This window comes from Aulostomus chinensis, chromosome 19 (assembly GCF_037954235.1).
Source record: "Aulostomus chinensis isolate RoL2024-O1b breed Wild chromosome 19, RoL_Achi_v1.0, whole genome shotgun sequence".
NCBI lineage: Eukaryota > Metazoa > Chordata > Actinopteri > Syngnathiformes > Aulostomidae > Aulostomus > Aulostomus chinensis.
The window spans coordinates 4,200,805-4,221,048 of NC_141338.1; the positions used below are offsets into that span (position 1 = coordinate 4,200,805).

The 20,244-nt window shown below is 43.0% G+C and overlaps 1 protein-coding gene across 8 annotated transcripts in view; it reads left to right on the top strand.

Moving 5' to 3' along the window:
- Positions 1-17,104, top strand: part of LOC147243715 (electrogenic sodium bicarbonate cotransporter 1-like) — a 34,984-nt gene extending 17,880 nt beyond the window's left edge. For 3 of the 8 annotated variants that reach the window (XM_086188082.1, XM_086188076.1, XM_086188081.1), the window contains 19 exons: positions 1,189-1,346; positions 1,456-1,543; positions 2,380-2,534; positions 3,390-3,506; positions 3,990-4,164; positions 6,053-6,186; positions 7,241-7,503; positions 8,194-8,246; positions 8,380-8,565; positions 9,524-9,637; positions 10,247-10,408; positions 10,856-11,034; positions 12,419-12,491; positions 13,200-13,268; positions 13,702-13,875; positions 13,958-14,122; positions 14,241-14,334; positions 14,948-15,015; positions 15,122-17,104. In XM_086188082.1, coding sequence (XP_086044208.1) covers positions 1,189-1,346; positions 1,456-1,543; positions 2,380-2,534; positions 3,390-3,506; positions 3,990-4,164; positions 6,053-6,186; positions 7,241-7,503; positions 8,194-8,246; positions 8,380-8,565; positions 9,524-9,637; positions 10,247-10,408; positions 10,856-11,034; positions 12,419-12,491; positions 13,200-13,268; positions 13,702-13,875; positions 13,958-14,122; positions 14,241-14,334; positions 14,948-14,991 — 2,403 coding nt within the window. In that variant the 3' untranslated portion in view covers positions 14,992-15,015; positions 15,122-17,104. Of the gene's footprint in view, positions 1-1,188; positions 1,347-1,455; positions 1,544-2,379; positions 2,535-3,389; positions 3,507-3,989; positions 4,165-6,052; positions 6,187-7,240; positions 7,504-8,193; positions 8,247-8,379; positions 8,566-9,523; positions 9,638-10,246; positions 10,409-10,855; positions 11,035-12,418; positions 12,492-13,199; positions 13,269-13,701; positions 13,876-13,957; positions 14,123-14,240; positions 14,335-14,947; positions 15,020-15,121 lie in introns of all 8 variants that reach the window. The other 5 variants (XM_086188078.1, XM_086188075.1, XM_086188079.1 and 2 more) reach the window with 3 other exon arrangements.
- The last annotated feature ends 3,140 nt before the right edge of the window (positions 17,105-20,244 follow it).

A 20,244-nucleotide genomic window follows, 5' to 3' on the forward strand; every position in this document is an offset into this window, starting at 1 on the left:
GCTAGCATTCAGCTGAACGTGCTCACGTTTGTTCACCAGCTAAATCATGCAGGGGGGAAAAAAACCATCTTCGTGAGTTCAATACATCTAACGTTGAGTCATTAAAAGGCAAATTCAGTTTTGGTTGAAGTATCGCTTTAAGGTCAGTGTTCACAAAGCGGTACTATGCAGCGTCATGTGTTTAACTGTGTGTTTGCATGAGCTTGTGAGGCACCGACAGCTAAGACCCCTGGCTCTTTCAGCTCTGTGCAACAAAAGCTCACTGTTTCCACCGACGTTGTGTGAGTTTCTATCAATGCGTGCAGTTTTTCCTCCTGTCATGACTCATGATAGCTGACAGTAAACCAGCCTGCTGACACAACGCATGAAAAAGGAAAAAAGATCTGTCGAGTTAAAATGTAAGCACCTTAATTACGCTCCAGGGACGGTTAATGAAACTGCACATTTTTCTGGTCTTTTGACATCAGAACAGTTAATCATCTCCTGGCTCTCTCCCCCCCCCCTTTTTATCCACAGCTTATCTTTGTAGGTTCTTTTTGAAAGATCCAAATGTGTTGACTTTGCACGTCTACTTTGTTTATTAGACGTTTTTGTTCAGCAATAATGCTGAAAGGGCGGGAACTATGATTATTTAAGCATGAAGATACCGTGCCATTCAGTTATAGCCACATTTGAATCGCCTTTAACTCTGAATAAGACAGTGCCGCTGCAATAATCCATTGATGACGTGTGAAATTAGGATTGTGGTCACAGTATCAAAGTGTGTTGCAAACATTTTTTTACATTTCAATCGCAAAATGAAGTCCTAGTGGAGTTTTTGCAGCATTGATAAGCAGCAAGCACAGCAGTCAAACTGCTTTACAACAGACGGTCCAGGTTGCGGCATGTGTCTCAAATTCAGCTCCAAGCCCAGACTTCTGCATGATTTGCAAGAAATTGATTAAAATGTACCATGAAACAGGGTTTTAGTTTGAATTTCAACAGAAACTCAGACGTAGAGTGCAGGAGCATCTTCAGTCACCAGCCGGACTGACCCAGGAATATGAATGACAGAATATTCTATGATAAACCCGTGTAACACATTTCATCGGATTGTGTTAACACGGATGGCGATAAATGACCTCCATTCTAAATAAAACACACTTATTGTGGCTCGTGCTCCTCTTTTGTTTTCTCTCGTCACGCCAGCTGAAGAACAAGTTCATGAAAAAACTGCCCCGTGACGCAGAGGCATCGAACGTTCTGGTTGGAGAGGTGGATTTCCTGGAGACTCCCTTTGTGGCGTTCGTGCGTCTGCAGCAGGCCGTCATGTTGGGTGCCCTCACCGAGGTCCCTGTGCCCACAAGGTAGGGCTCCTAAATGTTGCACCGTTAGCTAGACAATTAATAGTCCATCACATTGATGAGCTTGCCGCCTCCGACCATTTAAATGATTTGGTTTTGTCTTGTGTATCAGGTTTCTCTTTGTGCTACTGGGCCCCAAAGGTAAATCGAAGTCCTATCATGAGATTGGAAGAGCGATCGCCACCCTGATGTCAGACGAGGTACATTAGGACAGAAATCTAAACCTAACAAATGTTGTGGAATTCATGTTTTGTGTTTCAATTGTTGAGGTTTTTTTACAACTGGATCTCATCAACAAACAAGAGTAAAGTCATGTTTATTGGGAGATCCAGTGTGGTTCCTCCGGACAGGTGTGAAACTAGCAATTAAAATGGCCTTGGAAGCTACTTAAAAATGAAAATTGAATCTAAATAGAAAATGTTCCTTATTTTATGTTGGTTTTTTTGTTTGTTTTTTTTACAAGATTCTGTGTACTTATTGGAAGCACAGTTGGCCTGTATGATTTATCTCTAATTGTGGGAAAGTATCTCCTCAGACTCCACATACAGCAGCTGTCTGCTTCAAATCTTCACTTCTCCTGACTTCACCCGTCTATGTTGCCAGGAATGTTAGCACACAGCTCACAGCCCCTCGAGCCCCCGGCCCTCAAATTCCCACGTGTCCTCCCAATCTACCTCGTATGTCAATATGGCAGAGTAGGAAGTATTTTTCCAAGATTTCCTTAAGTTAACCTTTACCCTCCTGGCCATCCAGAGTTGTGTCACAGGTTTTATCAGGTGTGTGTGTGTGTGTGTGTGTGTTATCAAGCTTACACTATGTACTATTACTCTACCTCTTTGATCCTGGGACCCCACAGATGATTCATTCTTTGTTGATGCTCAGTGAATTCTTGTTATGATTTGTCGGAACAGTCTTATCATCATTTTAGTTCCAACTCCAAAGTTTTCCTCTGGAACCCTCCATTAATAATTCAGGGAGTTGTTACAATATTGATGAGTTAATCACTAATCGGGTTGTTGTGTATGTTTACCGGCAGGTGTTCCATGATATCGCCTACAAAGCGAAGGACAGGCAGGACCTGCTGGCGGGTATTGAGGAGTTTCTGGATGAGGTCATCGTCTTACCACCTGGGGAGTGGGATCCTGACATCAGGATAGAGCCCCCCAAGTCCCTGCCCTCCTCGGATAAGAGGTCCGCTCTAATTCCTGTGACGTAATCCAAATGACGGGATTATTAAATCTAAGCGAACGTGCATAGGTTCATTCTGTTTTTATTCTTAAAGCTAGACTCTGGTTCTTGAAAGTTTTGAAAATACTTAAGTTCTATCTTTGTGCGGCAGGTTAGAAATAAATGTTACATTTGTTTGTACTTCTTGAAAAACCCTTGAATTTGAACATAATCTGATGCTTCATCTGCTAAATCACTGAACTGAGCCAAACCTCTTTTTATATTTGAAATAAAAGTCTTGCTTGATTAATGTCAAATTCAAATGAAATGTGTCTCATCTGGTATTAAATCATGATTAAAGTTAAAAATCAAAGTTAATATGACCAACTGTTGAAAAAAACATTGTGGTGATCCAATTCCTTGTTGGTATAAAGAAAGTTTTGCAAACTTCCAGTTCATCAAATAAGAATTTAACAAGCAGGCAAAGAACTGGGATTTTTTTTTTTGTGGTTTTGTTCCATTTAAATTTGAGCTTGAATCTGACTCGCCTCCTGTAGACTTTGGTCATAAATGTCAGTTACCGAACGACGCGAAATACAAAATCACCGGTTAGCGTTTAGCCAACACGCTAAGCTGTTGCTATGGTAGAGAAAATAAATTGTTGATCTATTTGGTAAACAATGATTCATCATCAGTTTCATCTAATTGCCTTTACTAACATAAATTTATTGTTAAATCCTTTTGAAAAGGTTACGTTTACAAGGTCTATTTGCAAAAAATGATTCTCCCAGATTTTTTTATCGGCAGCGGGCCAAGATGCCTGCCTGCTTGAATTTATCGACAGCTTGCGGTTTGACTTGTCATGTCGTCTGTCCAAAGGAAGAACATGTATGCTGGATTAGAGCCGCCGCAGATGAACGGAGACACTCCCCATGATGCAGGACACGGAGGAGGAGGAGGACACGAGGTTGGACAGGAGCTGCAGCGCACCAGAAAGTAATTAGTTTTATTAAGTTTCCATGATTTTCACAGTACGCCACATGATGAAGTCTGACGTTTCCATTTGCTAATGGCTCAGTTTTGAATTCTGGTATGTTGGGTCCATCCTGTGTGTTTTCTAACTCAAAGTATGTATTTTCCATTATGATTATCAATGTATTAGTAGAACATTTTAAACTAATATTGATTGCGTAAGCCCTCCCCTTGGAGCCTGCTTAGGACATTATCTTCCAGATTGTCACTTAAACTTGCACAACTTGGTAAACAAATTTACAAATAAATGTATTAGTTCATCATTAGGTTCCCATATTGGGAAATATTCTACAAAAAGCTCAAAAGGAAAATGTCCATGATTGCAACACTTCTTATGAAATTAGGAAATGCTTCCAAAGGGATCTTTGTTCCCTTCGTTGTGTTTGTAACGACTGACTCAAGTGAAATGATGTTGCACCCACTGACCTGAGTTCTTCGGTCTTGAAGATTCTGCGGAGGTTTGATTCTGGACATCAAGAGGAAGTTACCCTTCTTTGCCAGTGACTTCTATGATGCGCTGCACATCCAGTCTCTGTCGACCATCTTGTTCATCTACCTGGGCACGGTCACCAACGCCATCACCTTTGGAGGCCTGCTTGGCGATGCCACGGAAAACATGCAGGTAAACCTTGGCTCCCCCACCGTGAACTTTGTTCCCAGAGTGAAACTGCTGGCGTCTACAGCTGACTTGAAGACACAATACGTGTCTCACTGACCTTGAACTAACTTGACTTGCAGGTTTTGTTGTTACTGCTGACACAGTGGAGTCTAAAAGAGAAACCCTGTCCTAAATGTGACCATGAAAGTTAATGACTCTGTAGTTCAAACACACACCAACTTTTTAGCCCAAACAAGAAAATAGGCCCCTCCCTCCTCTGTGCTGCCTTAGGGGCAACTAAGTTAACTGGTGGTCAGCCGGTCTCGGGTCTCTACTGCAGGCACCGAGGAGCGTAGGGTATCCATCATAGTGTCTGAGTCGGGGAGGATGGACAGTCGGTGTATCTCCACAAAAATGTGCGCGTTCCTTTTTAAAACAGATTCACTAATGGCCATAAATCGATATTTTACATATCATTTCTCTTTTGAGTAAATGTTTTGTTCTCCCCTGACAAATTCTTATGCAGAATCAGTCTGTTTTGGGTTGTTTTTTTTGTTTTTTGTTTTTTTACAGGAGTCTTGCTTCCTCTTGTTCACTTTGGTCGAAGACAGTAGCTCTCGCACTCATGCCATTCAATCATTTCAGTGTTTCAGCAGTAAACAAATGTGTAGCATGCAGTGTGTTGGCCCCACGTCCGTCGCTCTTTAATTATAAACTAACGAAGGAAACACCCTTAGCTGATTAGCCTGCTAATTTGGAGCTCAAAGGCTTGTAATTCATCCATCCTTCACACCTGCTGTTGGCAGGATAGCTTCTTGTATAATAGTGTGATAAATGTATCCACTGCAGCATCGCTGCTGCCCCAGAAAGCCGAGTGTAGAAGGCTCAGCTGTGACGAAGGTACTTGCTTTGGCCTCTGTCCTAGCAAAGAGCTGCATCTTAGACCTGCGGAGAGCAGCAGCCTCTGGGATTTACCCAGGCTGTAAATAACCACAGATCCAGATTACTCAGCCACTGTGGCCTCGTCATGGCTACGTTTCCTCTCCCTCTACCCACCTCCACCACTGCTGATCATTCCGTCAGCCTCCCCCCCTCCCAGAGGGAATCCCTGCCCTTACCCGACCTTTTTCAGCAAGTCCAAGAGTCTACTTGTCAAAAAATAAACTGCATCTATTTTGGATTAACTGGTAAATGGGCTGCATTTGTACAGTGCAACCTACTTGTTAGATGGGCTTAAACAACTGACGTGGGTGGAATCGAAACAGGCCGGTCCTGATGGTTCAGCCCTGCAGTTGTCAAATGTATTCAGGGAAAACACGGCTTCCAGTTGAGTCGGCAGAATTATGCTATTGATGTTTAGTAGCGCCGGTGCACTTACCCAAAGCCACCAACATTTAATAAACATGAATAAAACATTCCCGATGATGTTCCACTTGCTCCTTGTCTGGTTTAGTGTGAAGTTTGACAGCTGTTTTCCGAGCTGTTGGTCTGCTCACTGCATGAAAAGTGAGCCTGATTTTCATCAAATTTAGAGGAAGGCTGCTGCATGAGCCAAGAGGAGGAGACCCTGTAACCATTTGTAGTTTACTTTTAGTCTGTGAATTCATTTAATCCAGTTTTGTAGACAGTCTGAAGACTGGACCACGCATTCCTACGTTTGTGCTCACCAGCCACGCTCTTTCACACATGGATGCGGTTTTTCTAGTCTTGGAACTACATGATGTGCATATAACAACTCTCCCTCTAAGGATGCTCAGCAGCTCTGGGAGTTACGGAAGAAAATAGAGGAAATTGTTCCATTTCAGTTCCACATAGTTGACCATATGAATGCGCGCTCTCATCCCTCCTACGTATTTTTGAAGATCTAACTGGAGCTGTGCATAAAGTCTGTATGTGTTTTTCTGTCTTGCAGGGGGTGTTGGAAAGTTTCCTGGGCACAGCATTGACAGGAGCAGTGTTCTGCTTGCTGGCCGGGCAGCCTCTGACTATTCTCAGCAGCACAGGCCCAGTGCTTGTCTTTGAAAGGCTCCTCTTCAACTTCAGCAAGTGAGTAATTTCAAGCCATTTAGCTGCTTTAAAACCTGTGAATTTTTTTTTTTTTTCCATGGGTAAAACAGAGTTCATACCAGCAGCAAAATCTGGATTTATAGATTGTAATCTTTGAAAACCCAGATATTTGTGCTTTTAAGGAGATGATATCCACACCCACATGGGAAATAGAACCTACCTGTTATTGATATTCAATGTTTTAACCTTTTGTTTGTTTCAACAATGGCTCACTTGAACTTTTAAAAATAACATAATCCTTTATTCGAGACACAACGGGGAAATTTCCACTTGAACTTTGTGTCCTTACAGTAAATCTCTTGGCAGCAACTAACATTTTTAATTTCCCGGGAGTTTTTTGACTTCCTGTCATAAATTGACTCAAGGACCAGCAGCACACACACTTTTGTAAAACACCAGAGTGAAATAATAGGGCAATCGATGGGGTGAAGGAAACTAATGGTAAATATTTATTCACATGGATGCCATGTCATGTCCACCTGATATGAATGAGTTTTAAATGTTGGCGTCTCTCTCTCTCTGTACTCTCCCTCCTCTCTCTCAGTCCTCTAGCATTACCAAACACTGTTCCAGTATTAATAATTTACACTCATTTAATTTTACAATGTCAGTGAAGAGTGCTGGTGCTTTTGTGTGCTGCAGATTTTTCCATACCTTCAGCTGCTGAGTCAGCGACGGCTGCTGGTCTGTCTGCAGCAGCCAGAGACATGTACATAGATACAGATACGTCCCACCGTTGACCTTTTTGGTTGCGCTATAAGATAAGATAAGATAAACCTTTAATTGTCCCACAGTGGGGAAATTTACATTGTTACAGCAGCAAGAACAAAGGAGAATTTAACATAAATAGTATGTGAACAGCATCAGATCAAGATCGTCAGCACTTGACGAATGTATAAACCTTTTTAAAAGCAAATTAGAACTATGTGAACATAATACAGGTTAAACAGGAGTAACAGGAAGTAAAGTATATATTATAAGTAGTACCCTGAGGTATGTGAATAAACACTGAACTGATCCCTCTCTTTTTTAGAGACAATGGCTTCGACTATTTGGAGTTCCGGCTGTGGATCGGCTTGTGGTCGGGTATATTCTGTCTGGTGCTGGTCGCCACAGATGCTAGCTTCCTGGTGCAGTACTTCACACGCTTCACTGAGGAAGGCTTCTCTGCACTTATCAGCTTCATCTTCATCTATGATGCTTTTAAAAAGATGATAAAGCTGGCAGATCACCACCCAATCAACTCAGGATTCGATCCAGACCTCATCACGCACTACGACTGCCGCTGCTTGCCTGGTAGGTAGTCCTAACTCTCAGCACAACCCAGGAAACTGCTGAAACTGTCAGAGGAGCAAGCCATGTCAAATTACTGCGCCCTGTCTGGAAAGCAGTCCATATCAATGCAAGCAAAAATCAGATAAAGGTGTATTTGATGACTTTGGACTGCGGTACAGTATGCTAAGCTCTACATCCACAACCATTCATTGCGCTAAGCTAACCAGCAGCCTGTAGGTCTCAGCTGCTACCGCAGCACAGGAGAGAATCCCTCTCTTCTTGTCTGGCTCTGGGGAGAATGACTTTGTCACTGGATAAGAACACGCCAACCGTGCCCTTGTCCGACATCATCCCTCCGTAATCTTGAACCAGCGTTTACCTAAAAAACATGTTTTTGATAGTTTCAGGGCGTCATCAGTATCACCAGTGATACCAGATAATGAAAGCTGACTGGTGATATTGGTTTTTGCCCTACAGGCCAGTGATATTACTATTGTGTGATAAACAAAGCTTTCAACTTTCTTCTACGGTGTTTACAGTGAGGATAATAAATGATACTAGCATGTTTTGGTCTCTGGATACCAGCGTTTAATTTCTCAACAGTCCTATCAGTTTCTGTGCCATGAGTCACTTGGCAGCCGTGATTGAGAAAGAGATGTTGACTCGGATCCAACGTTGCAAGTGAGTGATATTATTGTTTCTCTTTTCAAGGTAACTCATCTGAACACCTTGATGTCGTTCCCTGGACAAACAGTTCTGATGTGGTATGTACTGTTAACGGTTTTTGGAACACATTTCACTGACCAAATGTTTTTGTTTTTTTTATAATTGTTGCTTAAAAGAGATGAATTTTTTTTTTTTAAAAGAAAAAGCCTCTCTTTGTGCTTGTGACTATAGTTGGAGAATGCCACCTGGGCGTCCCTGACCAGGCACCAGTGTGAGAAGTACGGAGGGCAGCTGGTCGGAGAGGCCTGTGGCTACGTGCCTGACATCACCCTGATGTCCTTCATCTTGTTCTTTGGTACCTACACCTGCTCCATGGCTCTGAAGAAGTTCAAGACCAGCCGCTTCTTCCCCACCACAGTGAGCGGCGGCACTCGTTTTTGATCTTCTCACTACACACACACACACACACACACTTAGGTCTTTTATATGTATTTGCTACACTTTAGTTGTACTAAAAGATCTGAAACCACCACGTGAGGGAGGTGCTGACACGTCCCAGCCCACCGAAGTCTGAACTCAGTGTACCGAAAACCTGCAATGCTGCTTAAATTCATGCGCTGGAGCCGCATTTCGCCGTCGTTGTTTGGCTCTGTGAAAACTTGGAAAGATGAAGAGTGACATTTTTAATCTGATAGCAATATTTATGCTCAGATTTTTATCGAAATTTACTGGTCACTGAAACTGTACTTTTAAAAGTCTTCGAGGTACAAAAATGACTTCTCAAATAAATTTACCAGTTAAATGAAGCTCATCGATTCAATTAAAAAAAATAAAAAATAAATCAGTTTTAATCCAAACCCTTGTGTGCGGGTGCCCAGGTAGTGCAAGGGTCTATTGGCTGCTGGTCCGGGTCCCTGTGTCGCCTCTGGCTTGATTTGGCGTGGGAGGCCGTGGGGGGGGGAGGGGGTGTCCTGGTGAACGCCTCCTCTCGTCAGTTAGGGCTCCTGTTTGTGATGAAACTCTATTCCGTCATGTGAAAACATGCGACTTCCACATTTCATGGAGGAAGCGTGTGGTCGTCCCCAGAGCAGCAGCAGAAGTAGAGCAACGAGCAGGACAGCTCAGCAGGGCTAATTAGCGATGTACAGTCGTGGAGGAAAATGAGGGGAAAACCCTGTTTGTATTTCAGGGCCTGGTAAATTCCTGTCAGCTCACTATAACTATTCCTAAAAATGTCCTCACTAAGTTAATTCTCGTCTGTTTGTTCTCTCTCTAACAAATTGTGTGTTTGACAAAGAACTACACCCTTCTCAAAGTACAAGTAATTGAAAATGCAAGAAGCCCCATCAAACCCGTGCACATTGACCTCTTCCAGGTGAGGAAGCTCATCAGCGACTTCGCCATCATCTTGACCATCTTCCTCTTCTGTGGCGTGGACGCCTTAGTCGGTGTGGACACTCCAAAGCTCATAGTGCCAAGTGAATTCAAGGTTAGTTTTCCTTCCTCAGCAGCCACAAGAAAAGGTACTTAACATTTCATAGCATGCTTGAAAATCAGTGCACGGAATTATTCGTGTGACAATAGCCCAGCCAGGTGCAGGTTCCCTCTGATTATACTGGTAATGATCCCTGTTTCTGCCAGAAAGTCTTTGTAATTCTTTGAAATCCCGTAATAATGCTGTCTTTGTAGTTGGCCCAGTAAGTGATACATATTTCCTGATATTAAGACGGCGTCGGGCTTTGAGATTGCTGGGCTCTGATGTTTCTCAGGGGAATGACAGGCTAGCAGAGTGGCTACCTGCATCAAATAACCGCTCCGCTATGACTGATGTGAGAACACAGGCAGCCTCATAGTTGCCAGCACAGAGCCGGCTTTGTTTTTGCCACAAAGCCTGATCAAGCGGTGGTTCCCAGATTTGTGTCTTGTAATGATGCACCTGTAATTTCAGAACCGGCTCAGTTAGAACTTATTAAAAGTGTAATTAAATCATCTGGTTTTTTTTTTGGTGTAAGAACCAGTTTTAAGGTATCAGGGCTGTGTGAGTGTAGAAAGAACTGAACGGCTCGCTTGAACATTATTTGTCATTGTTGTTTTCTAGCCCACAAATGCAAAAAGGGGCTGGTTTATTTCTCCTTTTGGAGGGAACCCCTGGTGGGTGTACCTTGCAGCAGCACTCCCTGCCCTGCTGGTCACCATCCTGATATTCATGGATCAGCAGATCACGGCTGTGATTGTCAACAGGAAAGAGCACAAACTCAAGGTTGGTGTCACGCCTCAGTTTCCCTGCGATGATACGGGGAAGGTGATAACGATGTCGATCCGGCACCTAAAGGCTGGAATCCTCAGTCAAAACAAATGTGTAAATAAATACAATAAAACGCCATTTCTAGCATGTTGAATGGATCTGTCCCAAAATATGATTATATAATTGTTTACTGTATTGTATCTATGTAATCCTAGAGTAGAAACGCTTCTCCATAACAGTTGATGAAAGTAAATTTTCTTAATGAACACAATGTCCTACATGGTGGCGACGACTCAATCCCAGATTTCTAATCTCCTTGATTGGTGGCGGTCATGAGCTCATTTTGATGCCTGTAGAAATCCTCGTTGCACAACTCGTTCTTTATCCATATTTAATCTCTACATCTCGATTCAACGCGAGCTACGTCCCCTCGACCTGATGAGCTCTGATGTCTGTCCCCAGAAAGGGGCCGGCTATCACTTAGACCTGTTCTGGGTGGCCATCCTCATGGTGATCTGCTCCTTCATGGGTCTGCCCTGGTACGTGGCCGCCACCGTCATCTCCATCGCCCACATCGATTCTCTGAAGATGGAGACCGAGACGTCGGCCCCCGGGGAGCAGCCCAAATTCCTGGGAGTCAGGTGAGTTCACACAGTCCACGGAGGAACAGGGGACTCTGCTTCCATTTAACCAAAGTATTGTCTGCTTATAACAGGGCCAGGCAGTTAATTACTTTCATTCTGGATCCCAGGTGTAAATTAATCCCTCAGTTGGTAGCTTGACAAAAGCACTTAGATTTAAAGTTGTGTGAAGAATCCATGTGAAAAACTCGCATGCAAGACGAGCTCGCGTCGGCCTCTGAAGTTAAAGAGCTGTTCAGTTTTTCTTCCAATAAATGATATTTTATGGACAGGGCTCTTATGCGCTCAGAATTAACCATAGATGGTCACACAGAGCGGTTCATGAGAATACATTTATGTGAGTGTCAGTGAAAGGAATCCAACTTGACGACATGAACAATGTTACCCACTTTCCATGACGGCTCCCTTTCAAGATAAGGCCTGATGACATCATGGGACTTATGAGAGGAGGGCTCTGTTTTGATGAGCCATCACGTTGCACCTTTCAAGCTCTGTTTGATGCCACCATTTATCAAGTGAAGATTTAATATCTAACAATTATGCATTCAAATGCCTTAAAGCAACAAATAAACCAGAACGTTTCCAGCAATGGGCAAAGACAATCCATGTAATTCTAGTTGGCTCCATATCCGTTGGTCGCCCGTCATATAAAATTCTCTTAACAGCATTTTTACAACAACAAATTTTATTCGTTAATTTCATGCCAATTTCCAAGACAGTTGACTGATCCAACTTGTTTTTACTGCCTAAGAAACAGGGGGCATAATGTAGAAGTGGTACAGTGAAAGCAAGAAATGCACATTTTGCTGTCCTGAAACATTGTATTGCATCAACAAAAGTGATTTTTGCGAGCCAACGTTGGCTGGCTCGCTCACGTTAGCTAGCTCGCTCACGTTGGCTGGCTCGCTCACGTTAGCTAGCTCGCTCACGTTGGCTGGCTCGCTCACGTTAGCTAGCTCGCTCACGTTGGCTGGCTTGCTCACGTTAGCTAGCGTGTTCGCCTCACAAGCAGGCTAACACTTCTCCTCACCATGAACTAGGGTTTTAACAGCTGTTGGAAACAGTTTTCAGAAGTGCGGTTGTCTTGACTACAGATAAGAAATCTGGCAGCCCCACAGGTGACGTTGGCTACATTCGTGGAACGCGAACGTTAGCAAGTTAAAGTTTTAGTTGCTAACTTTATGAGCAGCTCTTTTTTTTTTTTTTCAGAATGAAATGACACAAACATGAATCGGCACATCTCAAATGAATCGTTATTGATTGTTATTCTGATCGATGTTTAACAATGACAATAACTCCCATGATTCCTTGCAACATCACAAATTCTTGCACTCTTAAACTCTTTCGGTTAAATTGTATTTTTGTTGTTTCCCCTCGTATTCAGGGAGCAGAGAGTCACCGGTATCTTTGTGTTCATCCTGACCGGACTGTCGGTGTTCATGGCCCCCATCCTCAAGGTAGGGCCCCGATTTTCTTAATTCTTCCTTGGAAATATGGATTACTGTCTTTCTCTTTTAGGACAAACTCCTGTCACCTCTCTAGAAATTTAGAATTATTTAAAATCTTAAGTTCATCCAATTAGGAACTCTCACACTTGAAGTAATGTGATGTGAAATAAGCATGCTCATCAGGGCTTAAGCTCCGATTACAGCCAAGGGCCTTCTCCAGTTTCCATTCCCTCATTAAACTGTCCAACAAAAAATGTGCAGTCAGTGAGTGGAGATTGTTGGAGCTACTACTCCCCCTTGTGGACATTCCCAGTAGTGGCTCTGGAGAGGAATTTCCGTGCCTAGACTCACATTAAAGTGGCTGCAGCAAAAAAAAAAAAAAAAAAATCCCACCGTGATTTTTTATCTACTTATATCTTAAATATGCCTTATTTTGATAAAGAAGCTTTCGAACCTGCTTCTCATTTTTTGTGAATGCTCTTAATTCTTCAGTTATACAACCTGCAGGCAGACACCCGGTGCAAGTAAACTAGACTCTTAACTGAAAGAAGGTTCTGAGAAAAGCTGCTTGGGGACTATTTTTAAAACCAAGCGATGTTGCCAAAAATACCTTTCAGTAGCTTAGTCTTGAAAATAGAAATGTCAAAGTGGAAATGTAGTTCTTTAATGCGCTAAATTAAATTAATAGCCTCTCACAATTGCACTCTCCCCTTCCAGTTCATTCCCATGCCGGTGCTCTACGGCGTGTTCCTCTACATGGGAGTGGCATCACTCAACGGTGTCCAGGTGAGTAAATCTGCTTGGACGTCAAACTGCATCAAGCAAGTTAACCTCCGAATGTGAACTAATCAGAGCAACGCTGGAGCAGGTAGCTTGAGAACTCTACACAGGTGTTCCGTGCAGTATTGTCGTCTATTTGCTTTGAAAATGCTTTGAAAGTGACTGACCGGGATGGTGAGAGAGGACGCAGTGCTAAAGATCATGAAACGTGCCTCAAAAACTCGCCACTCCTCACAGTCGGTGAAATTCCACCTCGGTTGTGTTAAATCAGCTGGTCGTGTCAGCATTTATGCAGCAGAATTTTTAATGCTGTGTTGTTGGAGATAATGACTTCATCAACAGAGGATGTCTGCGTCATCTTTCATGCAAAGAACATGGTTGTATATGCAAATGCCTCTCCAGTCTCCCCTAAGCCGCGTCCCTTTGTCCGCTGCTTCAGTTCATGGATCGCCTGCAGCTCCTCCTCATGCCGGCCAAGCACCAGCCGGACCTGATCTACCTGCGACACGTCCCCCAGAGACGCATCCACCTCTTCACCTTCATCCAGTGTTTGTGTCTGGCCCTCCTCTGGATCCTCAAGTCCACTGTGGCGGCCATCATCTTCCCTGTCATGGTGAGAAACGGCTCGGCGCTGTCGTAACATTGCGATCAGTATCTGGGCTTGGAGACCAACACCGAACCTTCTCTGTCTGTAGATATTGGCTTTGGTTGCCGTCCGCAAGGCTATGGACTACGTGTTCTCCCAGCACGACCTCAGCTACCTGGATGACGTCATCCCAGAGAAAGACAAAAAGAAGAAGGAAGATGAGAAGAAAAAGAAAAGCAAGAAGAAGGGAAGCATCGACAGTGAAATGGACTTTGTAAGTTTAAAAAAAAAGAAAGAAGCAGCTTCCACGTATCTTGAGATTGTCAACATCCTCCTGTACATCCTCGGTGTTTGTAAAAGTGTTAATGTTGTGGCGTCCTCCTCCTCCACAGTCCGACTATCCCTACCATGACAATATCCCCAGTATAAAAATCTCTATGGATATGATGGAGCAGGAGCCCATGTTGGGGACTAAAAGTGTGGATAGTGAGTACGAGCCAGGGTTTGCTTTGCCGTCGCTTCCAGGGCTTCGCGCTCTTCCCTTTGCTTCTCAAGGCTTCATGCTCCCGTTTCCCTGCCCGACCAGTTCTTCTTGCATGCTCTGTTTCAGGATAACACCTCAGACGTCCCTCGTCTGCTCTAACAGACACTCCGTACCGTTAAAGTTGTCTTCTTCAGGTTCCACTGTTATTCCCTGAATCGAGAGTTGGCCTCGCTGCCAGTAGGGTTGTTGTTTAAGATATATTTTTTCTGTTCGCAACAGCGTTTATGAGAGTCGCACATTCGATAAACGCCACTTTATGATTTTTCCACGTGAATGACTACAAAACAAACTACACACAGAATTCATGATGTCAACAACGCACCTCGCTGCTGCTTCTTAGCAACCTCCGCTTTTGAGACACACGAAGAGCTTTAAACTCAGGAGCCTGGTATTTCCCTCCATGCCGGCATTTAACATCGTTAACTTGTTAGCATGTTGTAAGACGGCTTCCTGCAGCACTTTATTACGGTCCTTTCCTTTCCTGTCCTTTCCATTCCAGCTTTCCATTTGACATTTCTGTGAATTGCTGAAAACCTTCCTTGTTCTTCTCCCTAGGAGATCAATCCAAGACTTTCCTTGACCCACATTCGTCGTGCTGAGCACTACTTTCCCACAGTGGCTGAGTAAGTGAGTACCAGCTGGTATTTGCATCATATATCCCCCATAAACGCCGCACAACTTTGAAGTCAGAAGACGCCCCGTTTGTAAAACTCTGTGTTCCTCTTCCAGTCTGGAGAAAGGTTCCTACACAAAAGGTTTGCCTCAGATCCGAATCAACCGCGACTCTGAGGACAACGGTTTCGCCTGGAAGAAGGGCTCTGAAACTGACCTGTGAATGAAGGAAGTATCCAGCACCACTGAACGTAGTTTTATACTTGTAGTATTTTACAGATTTTGTGAAGATTTCAATCCTAATGGCTGGAGATATTTTTATAAAAAAAAAAAAATAAAAAAAAAGAGAGAGAGAGAAAGAAAAAGAAACACTAGGAAATATTGAACTTTTAAACCAGACGGGAGACGAGATCTGCATGAGCTGCTGCAGAAAACAAAGGGCTTGTAAAGGTTTCATAGCACATGAATATCTTCTTAATATATATGCAAATAATTTATCAAGCATCCAGCTTAAGATGTATAAATCAATTTGTGTCACTCTGTACACGAATTTCAGAACAGTTTTATTTTTTTCCATCCTCGTCAGTGCTGGTTTTTTTTTTTTTAACAGTCTTAAATCTAAACTACATTGCAGGTACAGCAATAATAGTGAACAAAAGGTCGCAGTCGGGGAGGATATTAATAGTGTTTATGGGCATATTAATTAAGTGTAGGCTGCATATTCAACAACAGACAAAGTGAACACCACCGACTGGAATGATCTCAAGTTGCGTTTTTGTTGTCTCGTCTTTATTTTTCCACTTTTTCTATATTTATTGTTTTGAGAATTTCGGCTGTAAATGATTTGCCGTTGAAATCTGAATCATGGCCTCCCATTCAACTTCCTGTTTTATTTGAAGAGTCCTTCTATGGTCTTCATCCATCGCGAAATGTAGATGTACGTTGTATCTGTTTGTAGCTCTACCTCTTATTTTTCTGTAGGTGCCAGATGTTATATATATATATATATATATATATATATTTTAAAAGCATCTTTTGTGCAATTATTTGTGATCAAATTATTTGGTTTTTGTTTTTTTGACTGGCACTGCATAGGATCTCCAAAATCTCCACTTGAGTTCCTTTTGTGTAGTGACGCAAAAAAATATTGTATTTTTACGTTTCCTTTGTTCGTCTATGTGGACTTTTTGGTTTGTTGTTTTTTTTGCATTTTTCAAAGGGTGACGCCATCAGAATTTCCCCCAAAAGCATATTTTTAAAAGTGCATTACTTTTAATAATTGAAAATCCAGAAATTAAATCAAACTCGTTTGAATTTGTTATTAAAAGCTTTTTTGTTGTTGTTGTTGTTTCTTGACTGCTTGTTTCAAGCCATCTCAGCCAATCAATGCCACTCTCACAAATTCACCAAGAACCAAGTCTTATTTAAGCTTTCCTCTGAAAATGTGATCGTATTTAACAGCTTTAAGTGTGAGAAACACTCAACCCGAGTTATTTTTTTGTTGTTGTTGGTTTTTTAAATCGATAGAAAGCATAACAATGTTTTAACTTCCCGTCCGGGAAAAACTTCTGCTTTATTGGTTAAAGTCAGTGTACAGGGTGAACATGGCCTCAGTTCAACAGTGTTCGTATCAAATCCAGTCAGTTTACGGGGCGGTGATGGTCCTGCTGTGGCTCCAGTGACTTGATCCTGGTTGAAATCTCTGCTGTAACTTTGGTTGTTGATGCCTGTGTGAATGTGATCCATCTCAGTCGTCCCAAATGGGCGCGGCGTCCGTCACCGCTGAGGAGAAGGTGCACATTTACTGCTGTCTCATCTGAAGTGCGTGGACATGCTGTTCAAAATGTGAAGCACAAGACTGTTTAAAGCTGCGTTCAAACCAAAAACCCGCATTGTCTTCCGCTTCGTGTGATCTGTGACTTTTTTGACTCTGATTCCAAGAATTAATGTATATTTATGATGTTCAAACTCCTTTTATACCGGCACCTTATGTGCTCCGTAACTGTAGGTTATTCCGACGAAACAAGGCCGTAGAACTCAGTTTTATATGGAGTTGTTTTTTGTTTTTTAATGAGGGGAATAAAAGTCAATTATTCTTAAATATAAAATCTACTGTGTTGTTGTGTACTGTTTTAGTTTTGTTTTTTTCAAGAGTTTTGCCTGCACTGATGTGACTGGACTGCGCCATGTTGAATTTGGAGAAATTGACCAAAGCTAACAATCAAGTTGGTGTAAAACGGCTGGAACTTAAATGGATGAAACTGAAATCAGCTTCCCCCACCCCCCCCCACCACCGCCACCGCCACCCGAAAATAAAAACAAACCTGAAAAGACCAAAACAAGCTCAAAATGCTTTTATTCTCCTAAATCTAATTCAAACTGGGATGCCTAATTATGAAACGAAGGTCATTTGATGAATGATGAACTGAAACAATTCACCTGCCTAAATGAACACGGCAGGCATTCACTCACTACCTGAACAGTTTAAACTGACCCTCTATGCGGGCAGGTGAGGGGTCACCGAGGGTCACGGACCTCTTGACGCTCACATCGACCAGTTATGCAACTTGAGCGCCTGGGGTGGGCGCTGCTGACATTTGGAGCCCAGGATTTAAAAGAGGTCGGTTGTGCTGAAGCTGTAGACGCTTTATCACGCCGTTGACTTGCAGCGAAGATAAAAAGCGAAGGCTGCATAGTTTCCGTGATTACGGCGCTCGGACTGGCCGCGGCGAAACTAATCGGCTCATTGCTATGAGGCGCTGTGCTCTTGTCACTGTTAACAGGGAAGAAATGTTTAATAATTAACTGCTCTGGTGTTGGAGAGAACTTCAATGGCATCCACTCAGGTTAGTTTTATTGGACGGTACAGGAGTTGTGGTGTGGTGTGACTGCCAGAGCTCAGGGTTATCTGACGGGCTCAGCCCAGAGTCCTCAAAAACAACCCTCTCACCAGCGTCTTACCAGAACCCCGCTGGTCTCTTTTCTTACCGAACTGCATTGTGTTTCAGCCCAGGGGGGCCAAGTGGGCATGTGCAGGAGTGCTTTGAGAAATGCAAAAACCTGCTCCACTCCTCCAGACAGCTGAAAGGACGTCAACATCCAACAAGGTCTGAGTGGAGAGGCTGAACAGAGCAATTCAGTCCATTTTTACAAACTTTCCTCCACATTACTAAAAAAAACGCACAACCCTGGGGTGGACAAAACGCCACGAGCAGTTCTACTCATCCGCCACAGGGTCGCACCTGACGGGTGTCTTGTGTGCAAACCGGCGGTGAGATTTAAAGGTGACAACAGCTGAGGCGCCGTTCACTTGAGGTCAAAAACAGCTGGTCAGAGACCCGTCTGATGAGCGTCAAGCGGTGGATTGTGATTGCTCCTTGTTCAACAAACTCATCACATGACCAACAGGAAGTTAGGTTCTGACAGTAAACTGAACGAATGAGGAAATGAAACAGCGTGTCTGGCTGTGGACGTGGTAGAAGAGAGAGAGAGGGAGAGAGAGAGAGAAAGCACACGGTCTTCACTTCAGCAGGAGAGAAGATACTTGAGTTTTAAAAAAGATTCTTGTAAAAGAAGAAGTGGTTCATCCCACTTCTCTCACATCAGAGTGAAAGATTCTGAATTCTGGTTGAAGTTTGAAATGAAAGAGTCACCCTTTCAAGTAGCTTTTTTTTTTTTTTTTTTTGCTGGCCATTAACTGAACTCACTAAATATGATACAAAATAATAAATACTGATCCGCTCTAACTTACATTTCTCTTCAAATGCACGAAAAACTGAAGAAATTCATTAAGACCTGGTTTGACTCACTATTTTGACTGTTTGTGTCATGCATGTTGGCATTTTTGAACTCAAAGCAGTTTTACAAACAATAAAATTAAAAAAAAAACAAAACAGCAACTTGGAGAATCGCTCTTTAGCTGCTGAGACCGGACACTAAACACGAACGAGGCAGCTGCAGTCAAAGGTCACTCCCCAGCAGCGAGTGCACCGAAGACGTCGAAGAGTCACTACCAAAAACACTTCCGCTCCCACATCTGACCCTGGCTTTGTTGAAGAAAACTTGTTGATGAGCGGGATATGTTTCCATGGCAACTAACTGGAACTGAACACTCAAGGTTTCCTTCATCTCAGAGTTGACGAACTCCGAGTTCTCACTAAACCCAGGGAGAAAAAAGAAGAAAACCCTCATCGTAAACCCGACTCTCTGCCTTGATCGCAACCTCCTTTCAGTAACGTGGAAAGAAAAAGGAGGGGGTGGGGGGGGGGGTAAGCAAAAATAAAATACATTTTTTCAGCACATGTCTGGAGGCGTATGTGAAATGATCATACATATATATATATATGCAACTCCCAATTCTCCCAACAACTCACACAACGCCTCCAGACATGTCTTGCTTCCTGTGCCTACACCTCCCAGTGCGTTTGTCCCCAGTGCATCTCATCTCCTCCCCGTCATCTGTGAGTGCTACATCAGTCCACGCCTGGCAGGCGCGCGGCGCAGATGCGCAGCCTTCCAAATAAGGGTGCGAGCGCGCAGCTTTGCTCCATATAAATGGAATTTTCACTCAAACTGATGTGAACCTTTTTGTGAGGAGAGAAGACCAGAATTCCAACCTTTAAGGTGAGACGAGCTCTCTACTTGCGCATGGAATTACCCCTTTCTTTCTTTCTTTCTTTCTTTCTTTTTCTTAATATGCAGTGTTATTCATAGTAAGGATGTATGGTTTGATCGGGAGAAAAAAAAAACTGCCAAAATTTACTGCGTACGGATGTTAAATTTTTTTTTTTTTAAAAATGGATGTGAAAAAGTGTGAAAGCTGATGTAAAGAAGGTAGCAGTTTTGAGATAATCGGGAAGATTTATCCCTCTCAAAACTTTAGCACATCCAATTTGGTTTCTGATGGGCAAGGATTGATTTTTCTTTTTGTTCCCCCTCCCTAAATTATATCCAGGTACACACTGGATTAATTCATCAGTCACCCATGAAATTGTTTCCAGAGCAACAGAACGAAGGTTTGTCTTGTTTCAAGGGGTTGAAAAAAAAAAAAAAAAAAAAGCAAAAACCTGCGTGAATCACCTGAATTGTGTTGCTGGGTCTGTTGCCGCCAGAGGAAAGCAGCAGTGATTTGGTTTTACAGAGACATAGAAACCTGAAGTTGCAGCTGCGATCAGATCTTCCTCATCCTTCTGAAAACCGAAGGACAGAAAACCTACCGAATAAATCAGAGTCGAGTCGTG